Raw genomic sequence first — 23,001 nt, forward strand, 5'->3', positions numbered from 1 at the left:
GGTACCGATTCCTTGTTGATCCAAAAGGAAACCTGGGACAGAATAACTGTCATGATGCATGGGATGTAAGTCTGAATCATAAAATAGCCCATCTTCCTTCGCAGGTGAAAAAAGACTGTCATGACGATGTAATCACCTGTGGAATGAGACAAAACCAAATGGCAGTTATGTTTCTTCAAAAATAACATAATACAGTATTATGACGTGGATATTATAAGACTTTTGTTAATTAATTATTGGAGATTTATGAACAGAAAGCTGCTGAACTTGTTATTGTGTATAACACTGCTAAAACGGGATCCATGTTGTTTCAGACTCAATAGGTTAGGTTTTACCACTTAACTGATTTTTTTACTTGTGTGGTGACCTATTGAAGTATGTTGACAGGTGTACATACCGAGGTCACATCATCAATAATCACATGCGTGATGATCACGACAATAAGCGACAATATCGCTCCCTCTGTGTGTGAGAAAATTTGCTGCTTTGTAGATTTTTAATCTGTTGTGATGAAATTTAATGTCATTTGTTTAACTCCGACGGTTGCAACCTGTATTGTTCAACCGTGTGGATACGTGGATACATTTTGTTCAGTCATCATTGCGTAAAATCACTGTCTGCTATGGCAATGCCTTCCGATGGTTGTTGGGCCTTACTAGTCGGTATAGTGCTGCGCAAACCTTTGTGAATCATAAGGTGATGTATTTTCAAGAATTGTTCAGGAAGTCAGTGTATAGGTTTGGAAACTGTCATTCTTATTGACAACTTGCTCATGAAATCATTCACTGTTGTTGGCCTTCGTGCCTCATCACTTGTGCAGAGGTGGAATAACCTCCTTTTTGTGTGATATTAACACTGTACTGTGAGGAATGATGTATGGACTTTGTGTCTGAAATAAAGGATTATTACCCCCATTGGACTTAGTCTGAAACGGGGGCTTATGGATTGTGTCTCGTCCATCCGTCCGTCCGTGCGTGCGTGCATCCACAACCATATCTCGGAGATGTATGAACTGATTTTGTTCATATTTAGTACAAATACAATACGCGATGGTATACGTTTCGCAATTGCGATCAAAGATGGCGACTGGCGGCCATTTTAGTTGTAAAAAAAACCTGATGTTGAAAACATCCTCAACCATTTCTCGGACTTGCATTTACCGATGTTTTTCCAACTTAGCAAACAGATAATGAATAATTGCTTACATACGAACGTCATCTTCTTTGAGATTAGATCCAAGATGGCTGGCTGGTGATCATTTTGTTACTTAAACATGTCCCCAACAATTTCTCGGACATGCATGGTCCGGTTTTGTTCAAACTTGGCACAAGCACAGTACATGATGGCATACACATGCACCTCACTTTATTTTGCGATCTGGTCAAAGATGGCCGACAGATAGATTGGCGGCCATTTTAGTTGTAAAAAAAATCCAACATTGAACACATCCTCAACCATTTCTCGTGCATGCATTTACCGATCTTGTTCAAACTTGGCACACACACATATGAGTGTATACATGAGAATATACATATGCAGAACATTTTGTTTTGTAATCCGACCAAAGATGGCCAACTGGTGGCCTTGAACTCCATACAGAAAAATGACTAAAACCACGGGGGCTATGACATTTAAAGTCTTTTTCCCCTTGTTATTATTATTATTATTATTATTATTATTATTATTATTATCGTAATTAAACATAATATGTGAAGCAACTCCCAAGAGTAACACATTCTTCAGACTTATATGTGCATGATGTTGTAATAAGAGGGAGAATTGCTGTGCAATACATGTCCTCTCCGGGTGAGATATTTTCAAAGTCCAAAAGGGGCATAAGTCTGTGAAAAATATACGAAATACCCTGAAAGCCGAACATGTTCTGTAACTTATCATAATAAAGCCATGCAGCAAGTTTCAGTTGAATCAGTTAAAGGGAAAGGGTGGAAAGTCTGGAAAACCAAAGGCGGGATGGACAGACGGACGGATGGACAGACAAACGGTGAGCAAACCTGTAGTCTCCTCCAGTGAAACCGGTAGGAGACTAATAACACAGGATGACTAAACATATGCAATCATGTGGTCTAACGCCAACAATTTCATGTGAAAGTATGTTCTTCTCCATAGGCAGTAATCATCAAATTCATAGCTACGCAAAATACAGTTGCATTGAGCTTGAATGATAAGTCAAGATGTTTCCATAAATAAATTCAATTTCACCAGTAGTTTATGCAATGAGTTCAGTACTGAGATGTGAAAGGTTTCCAAAAATTGTTTAATTTGCTAACATACCCCATATTGTCACTGATTTAGCATATACTCTTCCATACCATACTCAGAGGCATAATGGTTAGAGTGTCCGCTCTGTGTCTGGAAGGTCGATGGTCCAAACCCTGTCCGAGTCATACCAAAGACTTTAAAAACTAGATGGTATTCATAGAACACTTACCCTGCGCAGTCAACTTGGTGTGAGCCAACTCTTCTGTTTTTTAATGTTTCTTTTTTTTTTGATCCAATATGGCTGCCAGATCACGTGAGCGATGACATCATAAATTTATATTCTCTAATATAATTGTTGCATAGATCATGCTCAATAAATTTCAAACTGATCAGACTAAGCGTTGTCCCTGTCAAATTATGACGTCATAATTATGGCACCAATGACATCGTCATAAACATATCTTATTCCCCATGGGGAGTAGTTAACAATGAGCCAGGTCTCAATTTTTTCCATGGAGTGGTTTCAGAGATATAGAGGCGCGAAGTTTTTCCAGGATGGCGCCTGTACCACGTAACCTAGGACGTCATAATAATCATTAAAATATTCTACAGGAGGAGGCCCTCCTATGGTGAAGATTTCGTGTCAATCGGACCAAGAATTGCAGAGAAAAGAAATTCATACTGATCGAATCAAGCGTTCTACTTGTCTAATCATGACATCATAATGAAGGCATCAAATTTGCATCATGAATATATGTTGTTCCTGAAGGGGAGTACTTGACAATGAGCCATGTTTCAATTTTTCCCATGGAGCAATTTCTGTGATATAGAGGTGCAAATTTTTTGGGTTTTTCCAAGATAGCACCCGTACCACGTGACATATGACGTTATAAGTATCATTTAAAATTATACAAGAGGAGACGCTCCTATTGTGAAAATGTTGCCATTTGGACCAACGGACAGAGAGACAGATGAAAAATCACTCATAGAGTGACACTTGGCAAAACAGAACAAAGTAGAATGGCACTCAGTTGAGCATCCTTTTGACCTCAAAAATAATTAGTGATTGAATTCAGTGACCTGATGTGCGAATCGTCTTCAAAGTTTAAGTCAATCGGATGAAAATTGACAATTTTATAAATTTGGTCTATGTTGACTTTTTGGCCTATGTTGACCTCAAAAATAGTTGGTGGTTGGTTTCACTAACCTGATATGAAAATCCTTTTCAAATTTCAAGTCAATCGGATGAAAATTGAGGATTTTAGAATTTAGAAAAAATTGGTTGACCTTTGGTCTATGTTGACCTTATGACTTATGTTGATCAAAAAAAATAGTTGGTGGTTGAATTTAGTTAGCTGATATAAAAATCCTATTCAAATTTCAAGTAAATCGGTTGAAAATTGAGGATTTTAGAAATTCGAAATTGTTGTTGACCTTTGGCCTATGTTGACCTTTTGGCCTATGCTGATCTCAAAAATAGTTGGTGGTTGAATTCAGTTCGCCGATATGTAAATCCTATTCAAATTTCAAGTCAATCGGATTAAAATTGAGGATTTTAGAGATTTGAAAAAAGGTGGTTGACCTTTGGCCTATGTTAACCTTTTGACCTTTTGACCTCAAAAATATATAGGATTTTGTCGGACCACGAACTCTACCATTTGGTGAAGTTTCGTGAAGATCGGTTTAAAATATTGTGACCTGTAGGCAAGTATAAGTGAGTGGACAGACAACACACACACACACACACACACACACACACACACACACACACACACACACACACACACACACACACACACACACACACACACACACACACACACACACACACACACACACACACACACACACACACACACACACAAACAAACAAACCGGAGTGATCAACATACTTGCAAAATTTTTTTTTTTTTTTTGCCAAGTAACAAATAGACCCAAATGCAATACCCTCTCCTCTAGCGAGGGTAAAAATGGTACGTGCTGCTTCCTTGCTTGACGCTCAGCATTTAAAAAGACAGAGGATGGACAAACAATGCTGGGAAGGCAATGGCAAACCACCCAGTACAACCCTTGCGAATAAGCTGCTTCAGCAGCACCAACGCTCTGTAAATAGAGTATGGCACATGAAATCAAATCAGTCTCTTCCATGCAAGCCGAGAAATTATGCAAATTTGACCTTTTTATTCAGACGTTGTGCATCATGGAAAAGCTAAATGGCAAAGCCTGAGGGTCAATCAACTGAAAGTGGGGAAAATAAGAAAAAGGACAACATGCGTCTGTTGTCTTGTGCTGTCCCCTCCATCCGTAAGACTGCTGCCCAACACTAGCTAATGGCATCTCCTCTATTCACCCTTAATCGTATCAGTTTTACATGTGCTGACACTCCACATACACTTCATTTCTTTCCTACATTTCACGACACTTGCTGTGATGTATCCATGCATTTGTTTCTGCCTCTGTATGTGTCAGTCTGTTAACCTAACAACCTCTGATGTTGAGCTCTTAGATGTGCTTCAACGTCTGTAAATCATACCAAAATATGCAATTTGGTATCCATATGTCTGTCTTTCCACCGCAATTCATTCGGTCTTTACTTATGCAATCTCGACCAAACTCAACAGGACTATAAGTCACACGGTGGAGGTTGTAGCGATTTAATATGACTTCCCTCCATAAGTTTTCCACCTTGGGCAAAATCTGTGTTAAGGTGTATATCCGTGTTAACATAGCTGATCATGGCGTTTTTCCAAGGCTGATTCTAATAACAAAAGTAACTAGAACGGCACTCAGTAGAGAGAATACCTCTGCCTGGTGAACAGTTTACGTTTTGTATCTCAGAGTAGGCCAGTAAATCACAATACAACAATCACATTTAATCAAAATGAATCACAGGAATCACCATAGGTCCAGTCTTTCAAACCCTGATCTACCCTCGTTTTTGGCCATATCACTCAATGGTGAAGAATCACTTTAAAATTCTACTAGCTGGATCCGGATCCGGATCTTCACCAAAATCCAATCATTTCGTCCTTGTCCCACACGCTACCTCTCTGCCAAATTTCGTCCAAATCCGTCAACAACTCTTTGAGATATCTTGATCACAAACGGACAGACAAATGGACAAACGGACAGACAAATGGACAAACGGACAGACCGGGGTGAAAACATAACCTCCATCCACCTTTGGTGGCAGATGTAATAACACCACTAATGACAATAGCATACTGGTAATATTATTGTTCTTACAAAACCCCATTAATCTTCCCTATAACACAACCCTTTCATTTGCAGGTTACTGTTTCCTCCCCTCCTCTTTTCCTGTTTGCTCTTTCCATTGCTTGTCCGAGTACACAGCCATGTGTACTAGGACAGAACACTAGATTCTACAACATAGTTGTCCGAGGCAGTTCTCATGGGCAGAAATTTGACGAACTGACTTGTTGGAAAGATGGCATCCTATGACGGTGCCACGTTGAAAGTCACTGAGATCTTCTGTACGGCCCATTCTTCTGCCAATGTTTGTCTATGGAGATTGCATGGCTGTGTGCTTGATTATATATACCTGTCAGCAATGGGTGTGGCTGAAACAGCCGAATCCACTAATTAGAAGGGGTGTCCGCATACTTTTGGTCATGTAGTGTATGTATGTGTATATATATATATATCACACTAATCCAACATGAGCTGGTTGGCACTGATACAGATACAGCCCCTCTCTTTTTTTGTCCTATGTGTCCTCTTTTTGCCAATCAAATATGGTAACCCTAACTTAACCTTGATGAAGATAGTTGATGTAAAGCTTCCATTATGGCATTATCCATCTGGATGTTGATTCCAAGCATAAGGAGAGAGATTACACCAATTAAAACACCATTATACGCAAATGATAACAATTTTCTCATGTCTTCATGGAACTTCATACAAATGGCAAAACCGCAAAGAATCATTTTTAAAACACACACAATAAAAATGTAATTGAGAATGAATGTACCGACAAGGCTGTGTACTAGGAGATGTGATGTCATAACAACAGACTGTATTTCAAACTAGGACTTTCATGTTGTTGCTGGGAATGCAATACATTCCTTCTTGTTTGTACGTGGTTTGTAAATCTAGTTTCTAGAACAACCTGAATAGAAGACTTAATTTACATTGGGCTTGGGCGATTCTTAAAATTTGAGAAAACAATTCCAACTCTGAATCGCTGTCTCAATTCGAAAAGGAATAAATTCCGATTCTTCACCAAAATCTAATCAATTCTTCCTCGTCACACACCCAACCTGCTCAACTAGGTTCGGCCGAATCCGTCTATTTTCGCTGCACAGAGAAAAAGCTAATGCCGTCGTCTGGCTCTGTCCCACCCTGAAACACGGAAATGCTCCTGGGAGAGAAAAAGAAGTAAAAGTTCGTTCAAATTAATCCAAACCTCCCGACATTTTTATTTTCTGTTAATAAATATGCCGCAATATCTTTGCTGTTAAGAAATATGATGATTTTGGAATTTCACACTACTCTATCTATATTATAATAGCCGTAGATGATTCTGTCTGTCTGTCTGTCTATCTGTTGGGTGTCTGTCCGGGGTGTGGCTTACTCGGTTTGCAGAGTAGCTCCACCCATAGCTCCACCCATTCTGGGAGTGGCTATAAACAAATATCCACCATTTTATTAACTCGCATAGCTTTGAGTCCTGTTTTGTAGGCCCGTGGTGTCTTGCTCTCCCCCAGTTTTATTTCAAATCAAATTCGATAAATCATTTCATTTTTCACAGTCGCTAACATAGTTTTAGACTCGGTTGAAAAAAAACGGGAAGAAAATCCGATGAAAGTTGCCGTTTATAGAACGAAATGAATTCTCAAAGGCCTGTAACTTCAAGGCCATTGAGTCTCTCTCACGCCTTTATCTCCAATCTAACTCACCATATGATTTCATTTTTATCGATGGTTTTACTTTTAGACTCGGTGTCAGCAATAATTGAGAACAATCCACACACGCGGGAAAATGCAGAGATATATTTTTTAAAATCGCGTCATGGTGTATCATACACCGCCCAACATGACACCGCCGGCAATGTGTCGATATATATTAAAAATTCGCTTTTGCTTTTCCGTTATGATATATTACTATTTCGTTTGATGATAGTCGTCACAAAAACGTCAACAATGATGCCGACATATATTTCTTCGTTTTTATTTCATTCAACATATTAGCCGGAAGTAAAATATGTTTCAGGAAATTACCGAGAGATATTTCTTCGTTTTTTTTATTAGTTATGTGCGCATACACTTTAAATAGGTTTATTTGAAATCTTTAATTTTCCACAAACATTCCACACACGCGGGAAAATGCAGAGATATATTTTTTAAAATCGCGTCATGGTGTATCATACACCGCCCAACATGACACCGACGGCAATGTGTCGATATCTATTTTAAATTCGATATATCATTTCATTTTTCACAGTCGCTAACATAGTTTTAGACTCGGTTGAAAAAAAACGAGAAGAAAATCCGATGAAAGTTGCCGTTTATAGAACGAAATGAATTCTCAAATGCCTGTAACTTCAAGGCCATTGAGTCTCTCTCACGCCTTTATCTCCAATCTAACTCACCATATGATTTCATTTTTATCGATGGTTTTAGAGTCGGTGTCAGCAATAATTGAGAACATTCCACACACGCGGGAAAATGCAGATATATTTTTTAAAATCGCGTCATGGTGTATCATACACCGCCTAACATGACACCGACGGCAACGTGTCGATACATATTAAAAATTCGATATATCATTTCATTTTTCACAGTCGCTAACATAGTTTTCGACTCGGTTGAAAAAAAACGGGAAGGAAATCCAATGAAAGTTGCCGTTTATAGAACGAAATGAATTCTCAAACGCCTGTAACTTCAACTTCAAGGCCATTGAGTCTCTCTCACGCCTTTATCTCCAATCTAACTCACCATATGATTTCATTTTTATCGATGGTTTTGGACTCGGTGTCAGCAATAATTGAGAACATTCCACACACGCGGGAAAATGCAGAGATATATTTTTTAAAATCGCGTCATGGTGTATCATACACCGCCCAACATGACACCGACGGCAACGTGTCGATATATATTAAAAATTCGCTTTTGCTTTTCCGTTAAGATATATTACTTTTTCGTTTGATGACAGTCGTCACAAAAACGTCAACAATGATGCCGACATATATTTCTTCGTTTTTATTTAATTCAACATTATTAGCCGGAAGTAAAATATGTTTCAGGAAATTACCGAGAGATATTTCTTCGTTTTTTAAAATTAGTTATGTGCGAATACACTTTAAATAGGTTTATTTGAAATCTTTAATTTTCCACAATATAATTTACTTGCCATTTATCATTTGATGATTACGAGACAAATTCCTCTTGAGGATCGTGACAATTCATGCGCTGCGTGGAAACTTCTATTTCCAAAATGAATGAGACGATCGATGAAGAACGCAGACTTGAACAGGATGCAGCAAGAAAACGAATGAGACGGGCGAACGAGTCCATCGACGAACGTCAATGCAAACTTGCGGGGTCACCCGTGGGAATCCCACGGGCATGGATGTGTGTGACATTTCGACATATTGAGTTAGATGCTGCACATTCATTTTTACAAAATGGTTACTGGCAAGTCATCAGATCCAGAAATGGTGTAAAAACCACCGTTTAGAGGCCATTTTTCCCCGCAAAGCGGGGGTTGGCCTTTTCGGGGACCGTGGTAGTTGTTGTTTTTTTGTCCCCTTTTTGAAGCAATGTTTTACGGCCGGATGCCCTTCCTGACGCCAACCCTTTTTGCCGCCTTCAACGACAAACAGGGAATTACCAGTGAACTGGTACTCAATTAGCCGACCTCGGAAGGATGACAGGCTGAGTCAACCCCCCTGGCATTAATTCGGCGATCGACCGAGATTCGAACCCAGGATCCTAAGCCGGCACCCTAGCCGCTAGCCCAACACCAGAAATGGTGTCATGAACACAATTTATTTACGCACAAGCACAAAAGCAAGACGGGCCGATTTCCGATTCCGACGGGCCGACGGGCGAGACGGGCCGATTTCCGATTCCGACGGGCCGATTTGGAGCAAGAAAAAGAACGAGACGGGAGAAAAAGGAGAGAAACGAGACGGGGAAAGCCGATTGGAGAGGCGAGTGAGGCGCGATTGGAGAGGAGTGTGAGGCGCGATTGGAGAGGAGTGTGAGGCACGATTGGAGAGGAGTGTGAGGCGTGATTGGAGAGGAGTGTGAGGCACGATTGGAGAGGAGTGATTGGAGGGGAGTGTGAGGCACGATTGGAGAGGAGTGTGAGGCACGATTGGAGAGGAGTGTGAGGCGCGATTGGAGAGGAGTGTGAGGCGCGATTGGAGAGGAGTGTGAGGCGCGATTGGAGAGGCGTGTGAAGGATTGGATAGGAGAGGAGTGTGAGGGATTGGAGAGGTGAGGGATTGGAAAGGAGAGGGATGTGAGGGTTTGGAGAGGAGAGGAGTGCTAGGTGGAGAGAGGAGAGTGTCAGGTGGAGACAGGAGAGCGTCAGGTGGAGACAGGAGAGTGTCAGGTGGAGAGGAGTGAGGGGTCACATATTATGTGAAATAACTAAATTCACACCATTTCTGGATCTGATGACTTGCCAGTAACCATTTTGTAAAAATGAATGTGCAGCATATAACTCAATATGTCGAAATGTCACACACATCCATGCCCGTGGGATTCCCACGGGTGACCCCGCTAGTATATTATAATAGCCGTAGATGATTCTGTCTGTCTGTCTGTCTATCTGTTGGGTGTCTGTCCGGGGTGTGGCTTACTCGGTTTGCAGAGTAGCTCCACCCATAGCTCCACCCATTCTGGGAGTGGCTATAAACAAATATCCACCATTTTATTAACTCGCATAGCTTTGAGTCCTGTTTTGTAGGCCCGTGGTGTCTTGCTCTCCCCCAGTTTTATTTCAAATCAAATTCGATAAATCATTTCATTTTTCACAGTCGCTAACATAGTTTTAGACTCGGTTGAAAAAAAACGGGAAGAAAATCCAATGAAAGTTGCCGTTTATAGAACGAAATGAATTCTCAAAGGCCTGTAACTTCAAGGCCATTGAGTCTCTCTCACGCCTTTATCTCCAATCTAACTCACCATATGATTTCATTTTTATCGATGGTTTTACTTTTAGACTCGGTGTCAGCAATAATTGAGAACAATCCACACACGCGGGAAAATGCAGAGATATATTTTTTTAAATCGCGTCATGGTGTATCATACACCGCCCAACATGACACCGCCGGCAATGTGTCGATATATATTAAAAATTCGCTTTTGCTTTTCCGTTATGATATATTACTATTTCGTTTGATGATAGTCGTCACAAAAACGTCAACAATGATGCCGACATATATGTCTTCGTTTTTATTTCATTCAACATATTAGCCGGAAGTAAAATATGTTTCAGGAAATTACCGAGAGATATTTCTTCGTTTTTTTTATTAGTTATGTGCGCATACACTTTAAATAGGTTTATTTGAAATCTTTAATTTTCCACAAACATTCCACACACGCGGGAAAATGCAGAGATATATTTTTTAAAATCGCGTCATGGTGTATCATACACCGCCCAACATGACACCGACGGCAATGTGTCGATATCTATTTTAAATTCGATATATCATTTCATTTTTCACAGTCGCTAACATAGTTTTAGACTCGGTTGAAAAAAAACGAGAAGAAAATCCGATGAAAGTTGCCGTTTATAGAACGAAATGAATTCTCAAATGCCTGTAACTTCAAGGCCATTGAGTCTCTCTCACGCCTTTATCTCCAATATAACTCACCATATGATTTCATTTTTATCGATGGTTTTAGAGTCGGTGTCAGCAATAATTGAGAACATTCCACACACGCGGGAAAATGCAGATATATTTTTTAAAATCGCGTCATGGTGTATCATACACCGCCTAACATGACACCGACGGCAACGTGTCGATACATATTAAAAATTCGATATATCATTTCATTTTTCACAGTCGCTAACATAGTTTTCGACTCGGTTGAAAAAAAACGGGAAGGAAATCCAATGAAAGTTGCCGTTTATAGAACGAAATGAATTCTCAAACGCCTGTAACTTCAACTTCAAGGCCATTGAGTCTCTCTCACGCCTTTATCTCCAATCTAACTCACCATATGATTTCATTTTTATCGATGGTTTTGGACTCGGTGTCAGCAATAATTGAGAACATTCCACACACGCGGGAAAATGCAGAGATATATTTTTAAAAATCGCGTCATGGTGTATCATACACCGCCCAACATGACACCAACGGCAACGTGTCGATATATATTAAAAATTCGCTTTTGCTTTTCCGTTAAGATATATTACTTTTTCGTTTGATGACAGTCGTCACAAAAACGTCAACAATGATGCCGACATATATTTCTTCGTTTTTATTTAATTCAACATTATTAGCCGGAAGTAAAATATGTTTCAGGAAATTACCGAGAGATATTTCTTCGTTTTTTAAAATTAGTTATGTGCGAATACACTTTAAATAGGTTTATTTGAAATCTTTAATTTTCCACAATATAATTTACTTGCCATTTATCATTTGATGATTACGAGACAAATTCCTCTTGAGGATCGTGACAATTCATGCGCTGCGTGGAAACTTCTATTTCCAAAATGAATGAGACGATCGATGAAGAACGCAGACTTGAACAGGATGCAGCAAGAAAACGAATGAGACGGGCGAACGAGTCCATCGACGAACGTCAATGCAAACTTGCGGGGTCACCCGTGGGAATCCCACGGGCATGGATGTGTGTGACATTTCGACATATTGAGTTAGATGCTGCACATTCATTTTTACAAAATGGTTACTGGCAAGTCATCAGATCCAGAAATGGTGTAAAAACCACCGTTTAGAGGCCATTTTTCCCCGCAAAGCGGGGGTTGGCCTTTTCGGGGACCGTGGTAGTTGTTTTTTTGTCCCCTTTTTGAAGCAATGTTTTACGGCCGGATGCCCTTCCTGACGCCAACCCTTTTTGCCGCCTTCAACGACAAACAGGGAATTACCAGTGAACTGGTACTCAATTAGCCGACCTCGGAAGGATGACAGGCTGAGTCAACCCCCCTGGCATTAATTCGGCGATCGACCGAGATTCGAACCCAGGATCCTAAGCCGGCACCCTAGCCGCTAGCCCAACACCAGAAATGGTGTCATGAACACAATTTATTTACGCACAAGCACAAAAGCAAGACGGGCCGATTTCCGATTCCGACGGGCCGACGGGCGAGACGGGCCGATTTCCGATTCCGACGGGCCGATTTGGAGCAAGAAAAAGAACGAGACGGGAGAAAAAGGAGAGAAACGAGACGGGGAAAGCCGATTGGAGAGGCGAGTGAGGCGCGATTGGAGAGGAGTGTGAGGCGCGATTGGAGAGGAGTGTGAGGCGTGATTGGAGAGGAGTGTGAGGCACGATTGGAGAGGAGTGATTGGAGGGGAGTGTGAGGCACGATTGGAGAGGAGTGTGAGGCACGATTGGAGAGGAGTGTGAGGCGCGATTGGAGAGGAGTGTGAGGCGCGATTGGAGAGGAGTGTGAGGCGCGATTGGAGAGGCGTGTGAAGGATTGGAGAGGAGAGGAGTGTGAGGGATTGGAGAGGTGAGGGATTGGAAAGGAGAGGGATGTGAGGGTTTGGAGAGGAGAGGAGTGCGAGGTGGAGAGAGGAGAGTGTCAGGTGGAGACAGGAGAGTGTCAGGTGGAGACAGGAGAGTGTCAGGTGGAGAGGAGTGAGGGGTCACATATTATGTGAAATAACTAAATTCACACCATTTCTGGATCTGATGACTTGCCAGTAACCATTTTGTAAAAATGAATGTGCAGCATATAACTCAATATGTCGAAATGTCACACACATCCATGCCCGTGGGATTCCCACGGGTGACCCCGCTAGTACAGATATAACAGGCTAATGTTGTCTGTCAAATCTCAGAAGGAGAAGGCCACCAAAAATGCACACAGTTCGTGAGTCTGCTGATTTTCTTCACAACTTCAATAAAATAGATGCAGAAAAACGGACTTGTTTTGCCTGTTTTATAAATAATCACAGGAGAAGCTTTTGTATACAATTTGCTGAACCAACTAACAACCCAGAGACTTGTAACTGTTACAGGTGGGTAATCGGCTCTGTAGATTTTAGGGTTGTTCATAAATCAGTGTTCATAAATCAATAGTATCCCATTCCCTTCACAAAGCTGGCCTCTTTTGACAGGTGACAAGAAAAAACAATTACCGAAAAAGACATATTTTAAAGCTTGTATGGAGTTTACGTAAAAGCATCTTAATGATACAGCAGGCATGTGGAGAAAGGTTTTGTAGTCAAATGAGACAAACATTGAACTTTTTGGTCTAAATTTAAAGCGTTATGGCTGGTGCAAGCCTAACACCGCACATCATCCAGTCAACACAACCCCGACTGTCAAGCAAGGTGGCGGCAACATCAGGTTATGGGGCTGCTTTTCATCAACCGGGATCGTCAAGCTTGCCAGGATAGAAGGGACAATTGACGGTGTAAAGTACTGGAGAATCGTTGATGAAAACCTACTTGAGTCAGCCATGAATCTGAAACTGGGTCGGAAATTCACATTTCAGCAGGAGAATGATCCGAAGCACAAAGCGAAAGCCACACTGGATTGGCTGAATAAGAAGACACATAAATGTTCTTGAGTGGCCCAGTCAAAGTCCTGACTTGAACCCAATTGAACATTTATGGCGAGACTTGAAGATTGCAGTCCATCAACGATCTCCATCAAACTTGGTAGATCAAGAATAATTTTCACATGAAGAATGGACGAAGATTTCACCATCTCACAGTTCGAAGCTGGTAGAAACCTACCCCCATAAACTAATTGCAGTCATTGATGCAAAAGATGCTTCCTCCAAGTCCTCACCTAAGAGGCTGAATATTTTTTCAACCAGTGAATTTTGATGTGTACATGTTTTTTGCAGGTATTCCTGACATGCAACAAGCTTCAACTATGGCAGTGTATAGTTTGATCTCTTCAGTTATGAATAAAAAAGTTCATTTGGAAAAATGGTTTCTACATATTGTCGCGTAACCGTGGTTAACACCACAGTTACGGATGACCGATTTGCGAGACTTTAACTCCCGAGGCGAACACTCAATGGCGGACTCAAGTTCAACACCAACGCGCGGAATGGCGGGACGCAGCGAAGGCTCCGCAACCTTATCTATTAAAATCAAACACCCAGGAAAACTGCGTTCAAATATATACAGAAAATAATATAAGGGTTTATTAGGAAAAGTAAAGCCAGTGAAAAAGCCCGCCGGTAAATCTAATAACTCTAATCGGGACGTCCCCACACGACAGACAGCAAACACAAACGAGGGAGATTAATTACGAAAATAACACGTCTTGTAAAATGTACACAAGGAGCTCGGCTTATCTGTCTTTGTCGTCTTGTATTGTTTGCCGTCCACCCCGGCACCGCTCGGCCCCGATGCACCCACGAGGCCTCGCTCCACCAGGCTCCGATCCTCTCGCCGCCCACCAGGTCCGTGCACCACGCTCCAAAGCACCCAACGCAAGCCAGCAGCTTCACACGAGGTCGATCCCCACACAAAGCACGAAGACAGGACCGGAGAGAACGCAGGTGTGACTGCACGTCTCGTCCTTCCAACTCGCTTCTCAATTGCTCACTGCCAAGCTCGAACTCGACTGCGACTGCCCGAAATGGCGTGTCCTCTCCAACTCCAACTGGCGAACTAACTCCGTGTGACTTGCGACTCAACTCTCTGGTGCCTGCCTGCGTCAGTGCGTCTGCCACGAACTCAACTCAACTTCGCGAACTCCTGAAATGGCGTCCGACCGTCGCCTATATTGGTGGCCGATGACGTCACATTGGCGCACTCCTCAGCCAATCAAAGCCTCCCGCGACTCCTGACATCTCCCCCCTCCGCCACCCTGCGGTCCCGGCATAACACGTGCCGGCCAGGTTTGTAGGCCTTTGGAGGTGTACACGGTGGCGGCCACTTGTGGCGGTGTTTTTGACCTGGTTTCCTGTCAATTTATTACGAAGTCCTTGTCAGGGAAAGGGGATTATTTAATGTTGCGCTAAGGACCTAACTAATGTTTATGTGGTTTGCAGTGCCATAATGGACAAAGGTTTGGCTACTAGGTGATACTCACAGGGGCGTTACCTTTAATCCCTCACTATTTAACACTCGAATCTCCAGGTAGATCCACACCCATACATCTTACCCCGACAACCGCCTGAACATCAATAACTTATTACATGTCATGTAGAGACAGCCGAATACCTACCTATTCAGATCTACCTAGCTCTAGATGTTGCATTACCAAATTCATAACACAGCCCCCCCCCCTGGAACCGTAGCTCCTGCAAGGTTCACCGCAGGGCTACCATTCCAGCCTTAACACTTACTGTCACACACTTAATTAACCTATGAAATAAATCAGGAAGGGCTGTGGGAAGTGAGTCGGACTACCTACCTACACTTCCTTAACATGCTGAACCCCTTAACCATCATGCAAGTATGTACATCTTCTTCGTTGTTCCTGTGGAGGGAGGAAACAACAACACACAACACTAACTTAACCACAAAACTTAACCATCTTTCCAAAACTCAAAACTCTAACCTTTGTACATACCCCGGTCTACAGACCGCGTCCCCCGGTGGATGCCACAAGACTCAACCTTACCTGCGGGGCCATCCCCAATGCATCCCCCTAAATTTCCACGGGCCCCGTCCAGATGTTACAGGTGAGTGACACGGCTCGGTGGATTTCGCCCACATTCATGCTACACAGACCCCTTAACCACTCATTCTCATTCCATAGGTCATCAAGGCATTGCAAAAATCAACAAAGCACTTATTCCCAATACACCCCCTGCAGGACCATGGCATTGATGTCATTCACGTGTGTGTGCATTCCTCAACTAGGCAGCGGGGAGGTACCGCACAAAAGATGGTGGGGGCGCATCAGGCTGTGGTGCCCGCAGTCCCAAAAACAAGTCAACCGACTTACAAATTCATTGCCCCCCCCCCCCCTTTACCTCTTGGCCCCGTGACAGCCCAACAGCCCCTTTCCGCCGTTACCTCGCCGGTGAGGGTCTCCACACACACCAGGCTCCTTTGCCTCCTGCTTTCACGCAGCAACACGGGTCACCGGGGGACTTCCTCACCCCGCGGCGCCCAACCAGACCCTCCACCGACGAGCTCCAATTTCCAGTTACCACCGGCTGCCAGGGGTAATTGCCGCAGAGGGGGGCCCGCAGGCATCGCTCCTCAGAGCTTGCTCTGTACCTGCGGACACACACACCTTCCCCACCCACAAGACCCCAAAACACACTTCCTCCCCCACTGCCATTCAATTCTCCACACAACTCAGCACAATTCAGTACAATTCCATAGATGGTGTAAAAGGTGTTACAAGGCTTGCCATGGCCTGCTACATGTGAAATTCCCCCAGTTCACATTTAAACCATCACATCTTCCCAGAAGCACATTTCCAAAAGCACAATTATCACCCCTCATTATCTCCAATAATCATCACACACTCTCCAGGTTCCACTCTCACGACCACATCAAAACACGTAACCACAATACAAAAACATACGCCACCCACAAGACACTGTGGCTCCCATTCCATCCCCTCACCGGCCATGTCATCACTCACACCCGCCTCCCAACTCCAATTTACATGTCCCCAATTTCCAAAGCAAGTCCTGAAGCCTGGGACAGTACTCCTCAAAACACTCACCTCAAGTGCAGGTAGTTGCAGGTTGGTCAGGTCCAAGAGCGTCATCCACCCTTCACAATCCCAAAATTTCACATTGGGCCTACCAAATACTTCCAAATTTCTCTTTTGTCCCCACTACACTGGCAGGTATGTGGATCCGCATCCAACGGTGATCATCACTACACAACTACCTGTGGCCACGACAGCTCTGCACCTCTACCGTGCAAGGGTCACCGGGACAAGGTGAGCAGTCAAAACGCCAACATGGCCCATGGGTGTCCATAAGGGTGCGACCCACCATCCATCCTTCGGCCCCCCTGCGAGGAACACAGCTGCAGCAGCCCCAGCTGGCCAATGTGGTGAGCACTTGCTGCCACAACACACACTACCGCACACACAACCTCGGCCCTGGGGGGCACGGTCGCAGTGCGTGGCATCCCTACAGCCACGTCCCCTGCACCTCCCCATCATCCCCCAGTCCGACTACAGAACTGCAGCCCCCCCAGTGCTCACCCACACTTGACCACACCAAGGTCCAGTCAACAGCCATGCTCCACCAGGAGACCCACCCAGAAGACATGGTCCACACACCTCGGACACGCACAGCACCACGTTGACCCTCAGGCTACACAACTACAACCCCATCATCCCGCGTCCCAAATATCAGCACAGTTGCCCCCGCAACCAGTTGAAAGCTGTGTCTTGCTACCCTATTAATTTCATCACAGCCTCCAACACTTTGGTCTACACACCTGGATCAATAATGGCGTCACTGTACAGTGTCCACCATGGCATTTCAAAATCCACCCTTAAATTTGCATCTAACCCACAGATTACCCATGCCAACCATTTGTCACATTTCACTCACCTCACCAAAGAAGGATGCTTTGCCATACACATGCCAGCCGAGCATGGCCCATATGCTCGGCGCGTTACACATCTCCCGATTCACATCCCCATGGCTCTCTTCCCAACCCGAGAGTCCATAAATCATAACGGAGCATCTGTGGAAGGTCACTCACACCATCACGTTCCACAGATGCCCCAATGGTTGTCCGGCAGGCTATCTCCATCCCTGTCCATTCGGTTTGACCCGCGTCCATAGACCAACCACCATGCCAGGTCACCACATGCTGGTTGTCCCAGAGTCCCTGGAGGAGAGTGCCAGGCCGCATGCCCGGGTGGTCACCACATCAGTCCCAAGTTGGCCGTCCACAGTGCCACCACCAAAGCGCGACCCACAACACCTCCCCCTAGTGGTCCTCAATATTTGCCATCCCAGGCTTGAGAAACCACCTCGGACCTCCCTGGAGGTCTTAACCCCCACCAGGGTCCGGTGACCCTGCCGGCCCGAGCCACCAGCTCGGACGGCGCCCCGACGGACAAGGGACGCCACACTCCACCAGACCCCCCGTGGGACCCAGGTCGTACCTCGACACCCAAGGCTGGACCCCACGTCCAAATCTCGCCATCACAGCCCCCCAGCTGGCCGGCATACCCAAATTTTGAAAGGGGCAACTTTTGCCCGAGGCCATCACCCATGACCTCTCCATATCCAGATCCCGCAGCCCGGGGACCAATCCCCACCATGGCTGCTCCAAATCAATTTCCCATTGTAATTTTATTTTACAAATTTTCATTCCCACTGCCATTCCGCAGCTGCAGGGAACAACCTCTACCACCGGTTGTTCTGCCCCTCCCTGCAGTTGATCCAAATTCCCTACAGGGACCAAATCTCCAGAAGCTCTATCTCCCGATCCTCCAAGATCCAAATCCAGCCCGGAGCCAACACACTCCCCCAACTGGTTGTCCAATTTTGGAGCCTCTGTTTCCAAATAGCAGTGTACAGTGAGCGTCCCCTCGGTCATTCCAACCACCTCCTTGGACCAACTCACCTCTTCCCCCAGACTCCTTTGGGCCTGAACAAGCTCTACCTCCATGGGACTGTCACAGGTCTCCAGCCGCTGGATCAACTCATCCTCATCATTAGAAATCATTCCTGGCCCCGCCAGGCTTTGATCAATATCCCCAATAAATACCCGGTCTGGCTCTATCGCATGGACCCCCAAAAACTCTACCCCCTCTTGCTCCGCACCACCGCCCTGGTGCTGCACAATTCCAAATTCATCCCCCGGTTGGGGTGTTGTGACATCCACACGGTCCCGATAAACAACCAGGCCAGAATGTGGGAAACATTCCCCATTACAACTCTCACATTCCAAATTTCCTTCCCCGCTCACCTGTGGACACTCCACGTTTACCTGCAGGCCTTCCCCATCTACCTGTACACATTCCCCATCCACCTGTGGACATTCCCCGTCCACCTCTGCACCTGCAGTCTCCCCATTTACTTCAATTGCCATTCCCTGTGCAATTCCCAATTTTGCCATTCCCGGTGCAATTCCCTGCTCGTGAGCAACATGCACATCTGCATGGGCCGTACTCTCTCCTGTTCCCAATCTAGCTTCCCCCCCTGGAACCGTAATTTGGTTTTGCACTCTCCCTTCTATGCCATCAATTCGTTCCCCCAGCTGCTGTGCCATTTCCCCAATTTTTCCTTCCATACTGTTTTCTAACCCCTCTAACCCATTTTTCACTCCCTCTATCTGATTCTCCTGGGCAGCCATTCTATTTTCTACCCCCATTAACCCATTTTTCACCTCTTTTATCCCGTTGTCTAACCCCTCAAAATTATTGTCTAACTTCCCGATTTTCTTGTCTAACTCCTCAAAATTATTGTCTAACTTCTCACCGGTACCCCTCGCTTCGTCCCTCATTACCCCCATTTGGTTCTCCAATCGCTCACTCTGAGCCCTCATGTCTCCCATCTGCTTTCCCAATCGCTCACTATCGGCCCTCTGAGCATTTATTAAATTTACTATGGTCTGGAGATCTATCGGGGCCGTCCCAGCGGCGGGGAAAGTTCCAACGCTATCCTCCTTATCCCCCATTTCCGGCTCACTCCCGACGCTGACGGAGGCCTCACTACGCACCTCCATTTCGTCGACCTCCGACATCCGCTTTCCGGAAGGTCGTACCCCGCGCGCGTATTTATTTTAATAATTCCTGAAACACAATTTAAATTTGACGAAGACGCGATATCGCGCTCCGTATGCCCAATTGATTACTAAATTTCTCCGCCTCGCCTATAACAATTTTGTGTTCGAACGTCGGGCGCAATGTACGCCCGACCGTGTCGATGTCGCCCCGCGGACAAAAAAATTTGTCCGACCGTGTCGATGTCTCGCCGCGGACAAAAAAATTTGTCCGACGGGTTCAAATCCTACACTCCTGACACCACTTGTCGCGTAACCGTGGTTAACACCACAGTTACGGATGACCGATTTGCGAGACTTTAACTCCCGAGGCGAACACTCAATGGCGGACTCAAGTTCAACACCAACGCGCGGAATGGCGGGACGCAGCGAAGGCTCCGCAACCTTATCTATTAAAATCAAACACCCAGGAAAACTGCGTTCAAATATATACAGAAAATAATATAAGGGTTTATTAGGAAAAGTAAAGCCAGTGAAAAAGCCCGCCGGTAAATCTAATAACTCTAATCGGGACGTCCCCACACGACAGACAGCAAACACAAACGAGGGAGATTAATTACGAAAATAACACGTCTTGTAAAATGTACACAAGGAGCTCGGCTTATCTGTCTTTGTCGTCTTGTATTGTTTGCCGTCCACCCCGGCACCGCTCGGCCCCGATGCACCCACGAGGCCTCGCTCCACCAGGCTCCGATCCTCTCGCCGCCCACCAGGTCCGTGCACCACGCTCCAAAGCACCCAACGCAAGCCAGCAGCTTCACACGAGGTCGATCCCCACACAAAGCACGAAGACAGGACCGGAGAGAACGCAGGTGTGACTGCACGTCTCGTCCTTCCAACTCGCTTCTCAATTGCTCACTGCCAAGCTCGAACTCGACTGCGACTGCCCGAAATGGCGTGTCCTCTCCAACTCCAACTGGCGAACTAACTCCGTGTGACTTGCGACTCAACTCTCTGGTGCCTGCCTGCGTCAGTGCGTCTGCCACGAACTCAACTCAACTTCGCGAACTCCTGAAATGGCGTCCGACCGTCGCCTATATTGGTGGCCGATGACGTCACATTGGCGCACTCCTCAGCCAATCAAAGCCTCCCGCGACTCCTGACATCTCCCCCCTCCGCCACCCTGCGGTCCCGGCATAACACGTGCCGGCCAGGTTTGTAGGCCTTTGGAGGTGTACACGGTGGCGGCCACTTGTGGCGGTGTTTTTGACCTGGTTTCCTGTCAATTTATTACGAAGTCCTTGTCAGGGAAAGGGGATTATTTAATGTTGCGCTAAGGACCTAACTAATGTTTATGTGGTTTGCAGTGCCATAATGGACAAACGTTTGGCTACTAGGTGATACTCACAGGGGCGTTACCTTTAATCCCTCACTATTTAACACTCGAATCTCCAGGTAGATCCACACCCATACATCTTACCCCGACAACCGCCTGAACATCAATAACTTATTACATGTAGAGTCCCTGTCACGACAGCCGAATACCTACCTATTCAGATCTACCTAGCTCTAGATGTTGCATTACCAAATTCATAACAATATAATTGGTAATTCATCGAAATGTGGAATTATCCGTAGGGGGTGAATACTTTTGCAGGCCACTGTATCATGCAACAAACCACCTGCTTGTAAAGCACGGCATGAAGGTTTGCTTTGCCTTTGACTCCTATTGCATTAAAAAATCAAATCTGGACTTGACAACTCAGAGTAAGTATAAGCTACCACTGATCTATCCTGTATTATTTCAGTAAAATAAATGAATAGTGCAGTAAAGTAACTGTGAAGTGCATAAACAAAATACAATAAGTTGTATGAAGTGAATAAATTGCAAAATAAGATAAATGGCATGAAACTTAAAATAAGCTTACGCTTGAAACAATAAATTAATGTAGCAATTTTTTCAGAGTATACACACCATATGCACAACAACAATCAGTTTGACATCGATGGTGTTGAATACATTATTACACGAAGGTGAATTAAGCGGTGTAATTACAGTAGTGAATATTCAAGCAGGTCTCCTGAAAAGGGCTCGAAGTAATTGCTGGAAAAGACCATTTATACAAAGGCATTCCATATAGTTTAACTTTCTCGTAAATAAAATCATTTAACAATATAGACCAAAAATTTTCAAATAAAAATTAAATGCAAAACAATACATGGCTCAAAGTAGAATGGCACGTGGTAGAGCACATACCTCCCCCAGGCGGAAGTTTTTTTTTGTTTTTTTTGTATACAAGATCGAGGCTCATGTAAGAGCTAACGTCAATCACAAAAAAAAAAAACCCACACGCAGAACATACAATAGAAGGAGTGCGAAACAAGATGGGGAGAGAGAGGGAAGCACAAAGGTACAACAGCAGAGAACAGGGACAACGGAAGATCTGTGGGAGGGAGAGGGCTTGGGGGGAGGAGGCATGGGAAGGCGGGGGGTGGGGAGGGGGGTTACGTTTTGTATCCCACTGATAAGCCGGATCTGGATCTTCACCAAAATCTAATCAATTCATTCTTGTAACACACCCAACCTGTGTACTGCATTCCATCCGAATCCATCCATCACTTTTTGAGATATCATGTTATATATAGTTTTTGGCCCCATTACTCAGTGGTGAAGAATCACTTGAAAAATTAAAAAAAATTCTCGTATCCGGAACCAGATCTTCACCAAAATCGAATCAATCTGTCTTTGTCACACACCACCCAACCACTCCACCTCATCCAAATCCGTGTATCATTTTTTTTGAGATATCCTGCTCAGACAAACTAACAAACAGACAGAGATGAAAACATAACCTCGGTCCACCTTTGGTGGCAGAGGTAATACAAATTCTTTTTTCCATTTTCAAATCTTTGCGAATGATTTGGGCATGAACTTGGGTTGTTTACATATCACCATCTCCCTCACCTACCCTCCAAAATAAATTGGG

General features: G+C 44.4%; 1 protein-coding gene across 1 annotated transcript in view; it reads right to left on the reverse strand.

Moving 5' to 3' along the window:
* LOC137414886 (gamma-aminobutyric acid receptor subunit alpha-6) overlaps nucleotides 1-23,001 on the reverse strand; it is a 229,103-nt gene that overhangs the window by 91,638 nt on the left and 114,464 nt on the right. Inside the window, exon 8 of the mRNA XM_078766254.1 lies at nucleotides 1-136. This exon is cut by the window's left edge and continues 17 nt beyond it. Coding sequence (XP_078622380.1) covers nucleotides 1-136 — 136 coding nt within the window. The remainder of the gene's footprint in view (nucleotides 137-23,001) is intronic.

This window comes from Myxine glutinosa, chromosome 12 (genome assembly GCF_964187855.1).
Source record: "Myxine glutinosa chromosome 12, kmMyxGlut1.1, whole genome shotgun sequence".
Classification (NCBI taxonomy): domain Eukaryota; kingdom Metazoa; phylum Chordata; class Myxini; order Myxiniformes; family Myxinidae; genus Myxine; species Myxine glutinosa.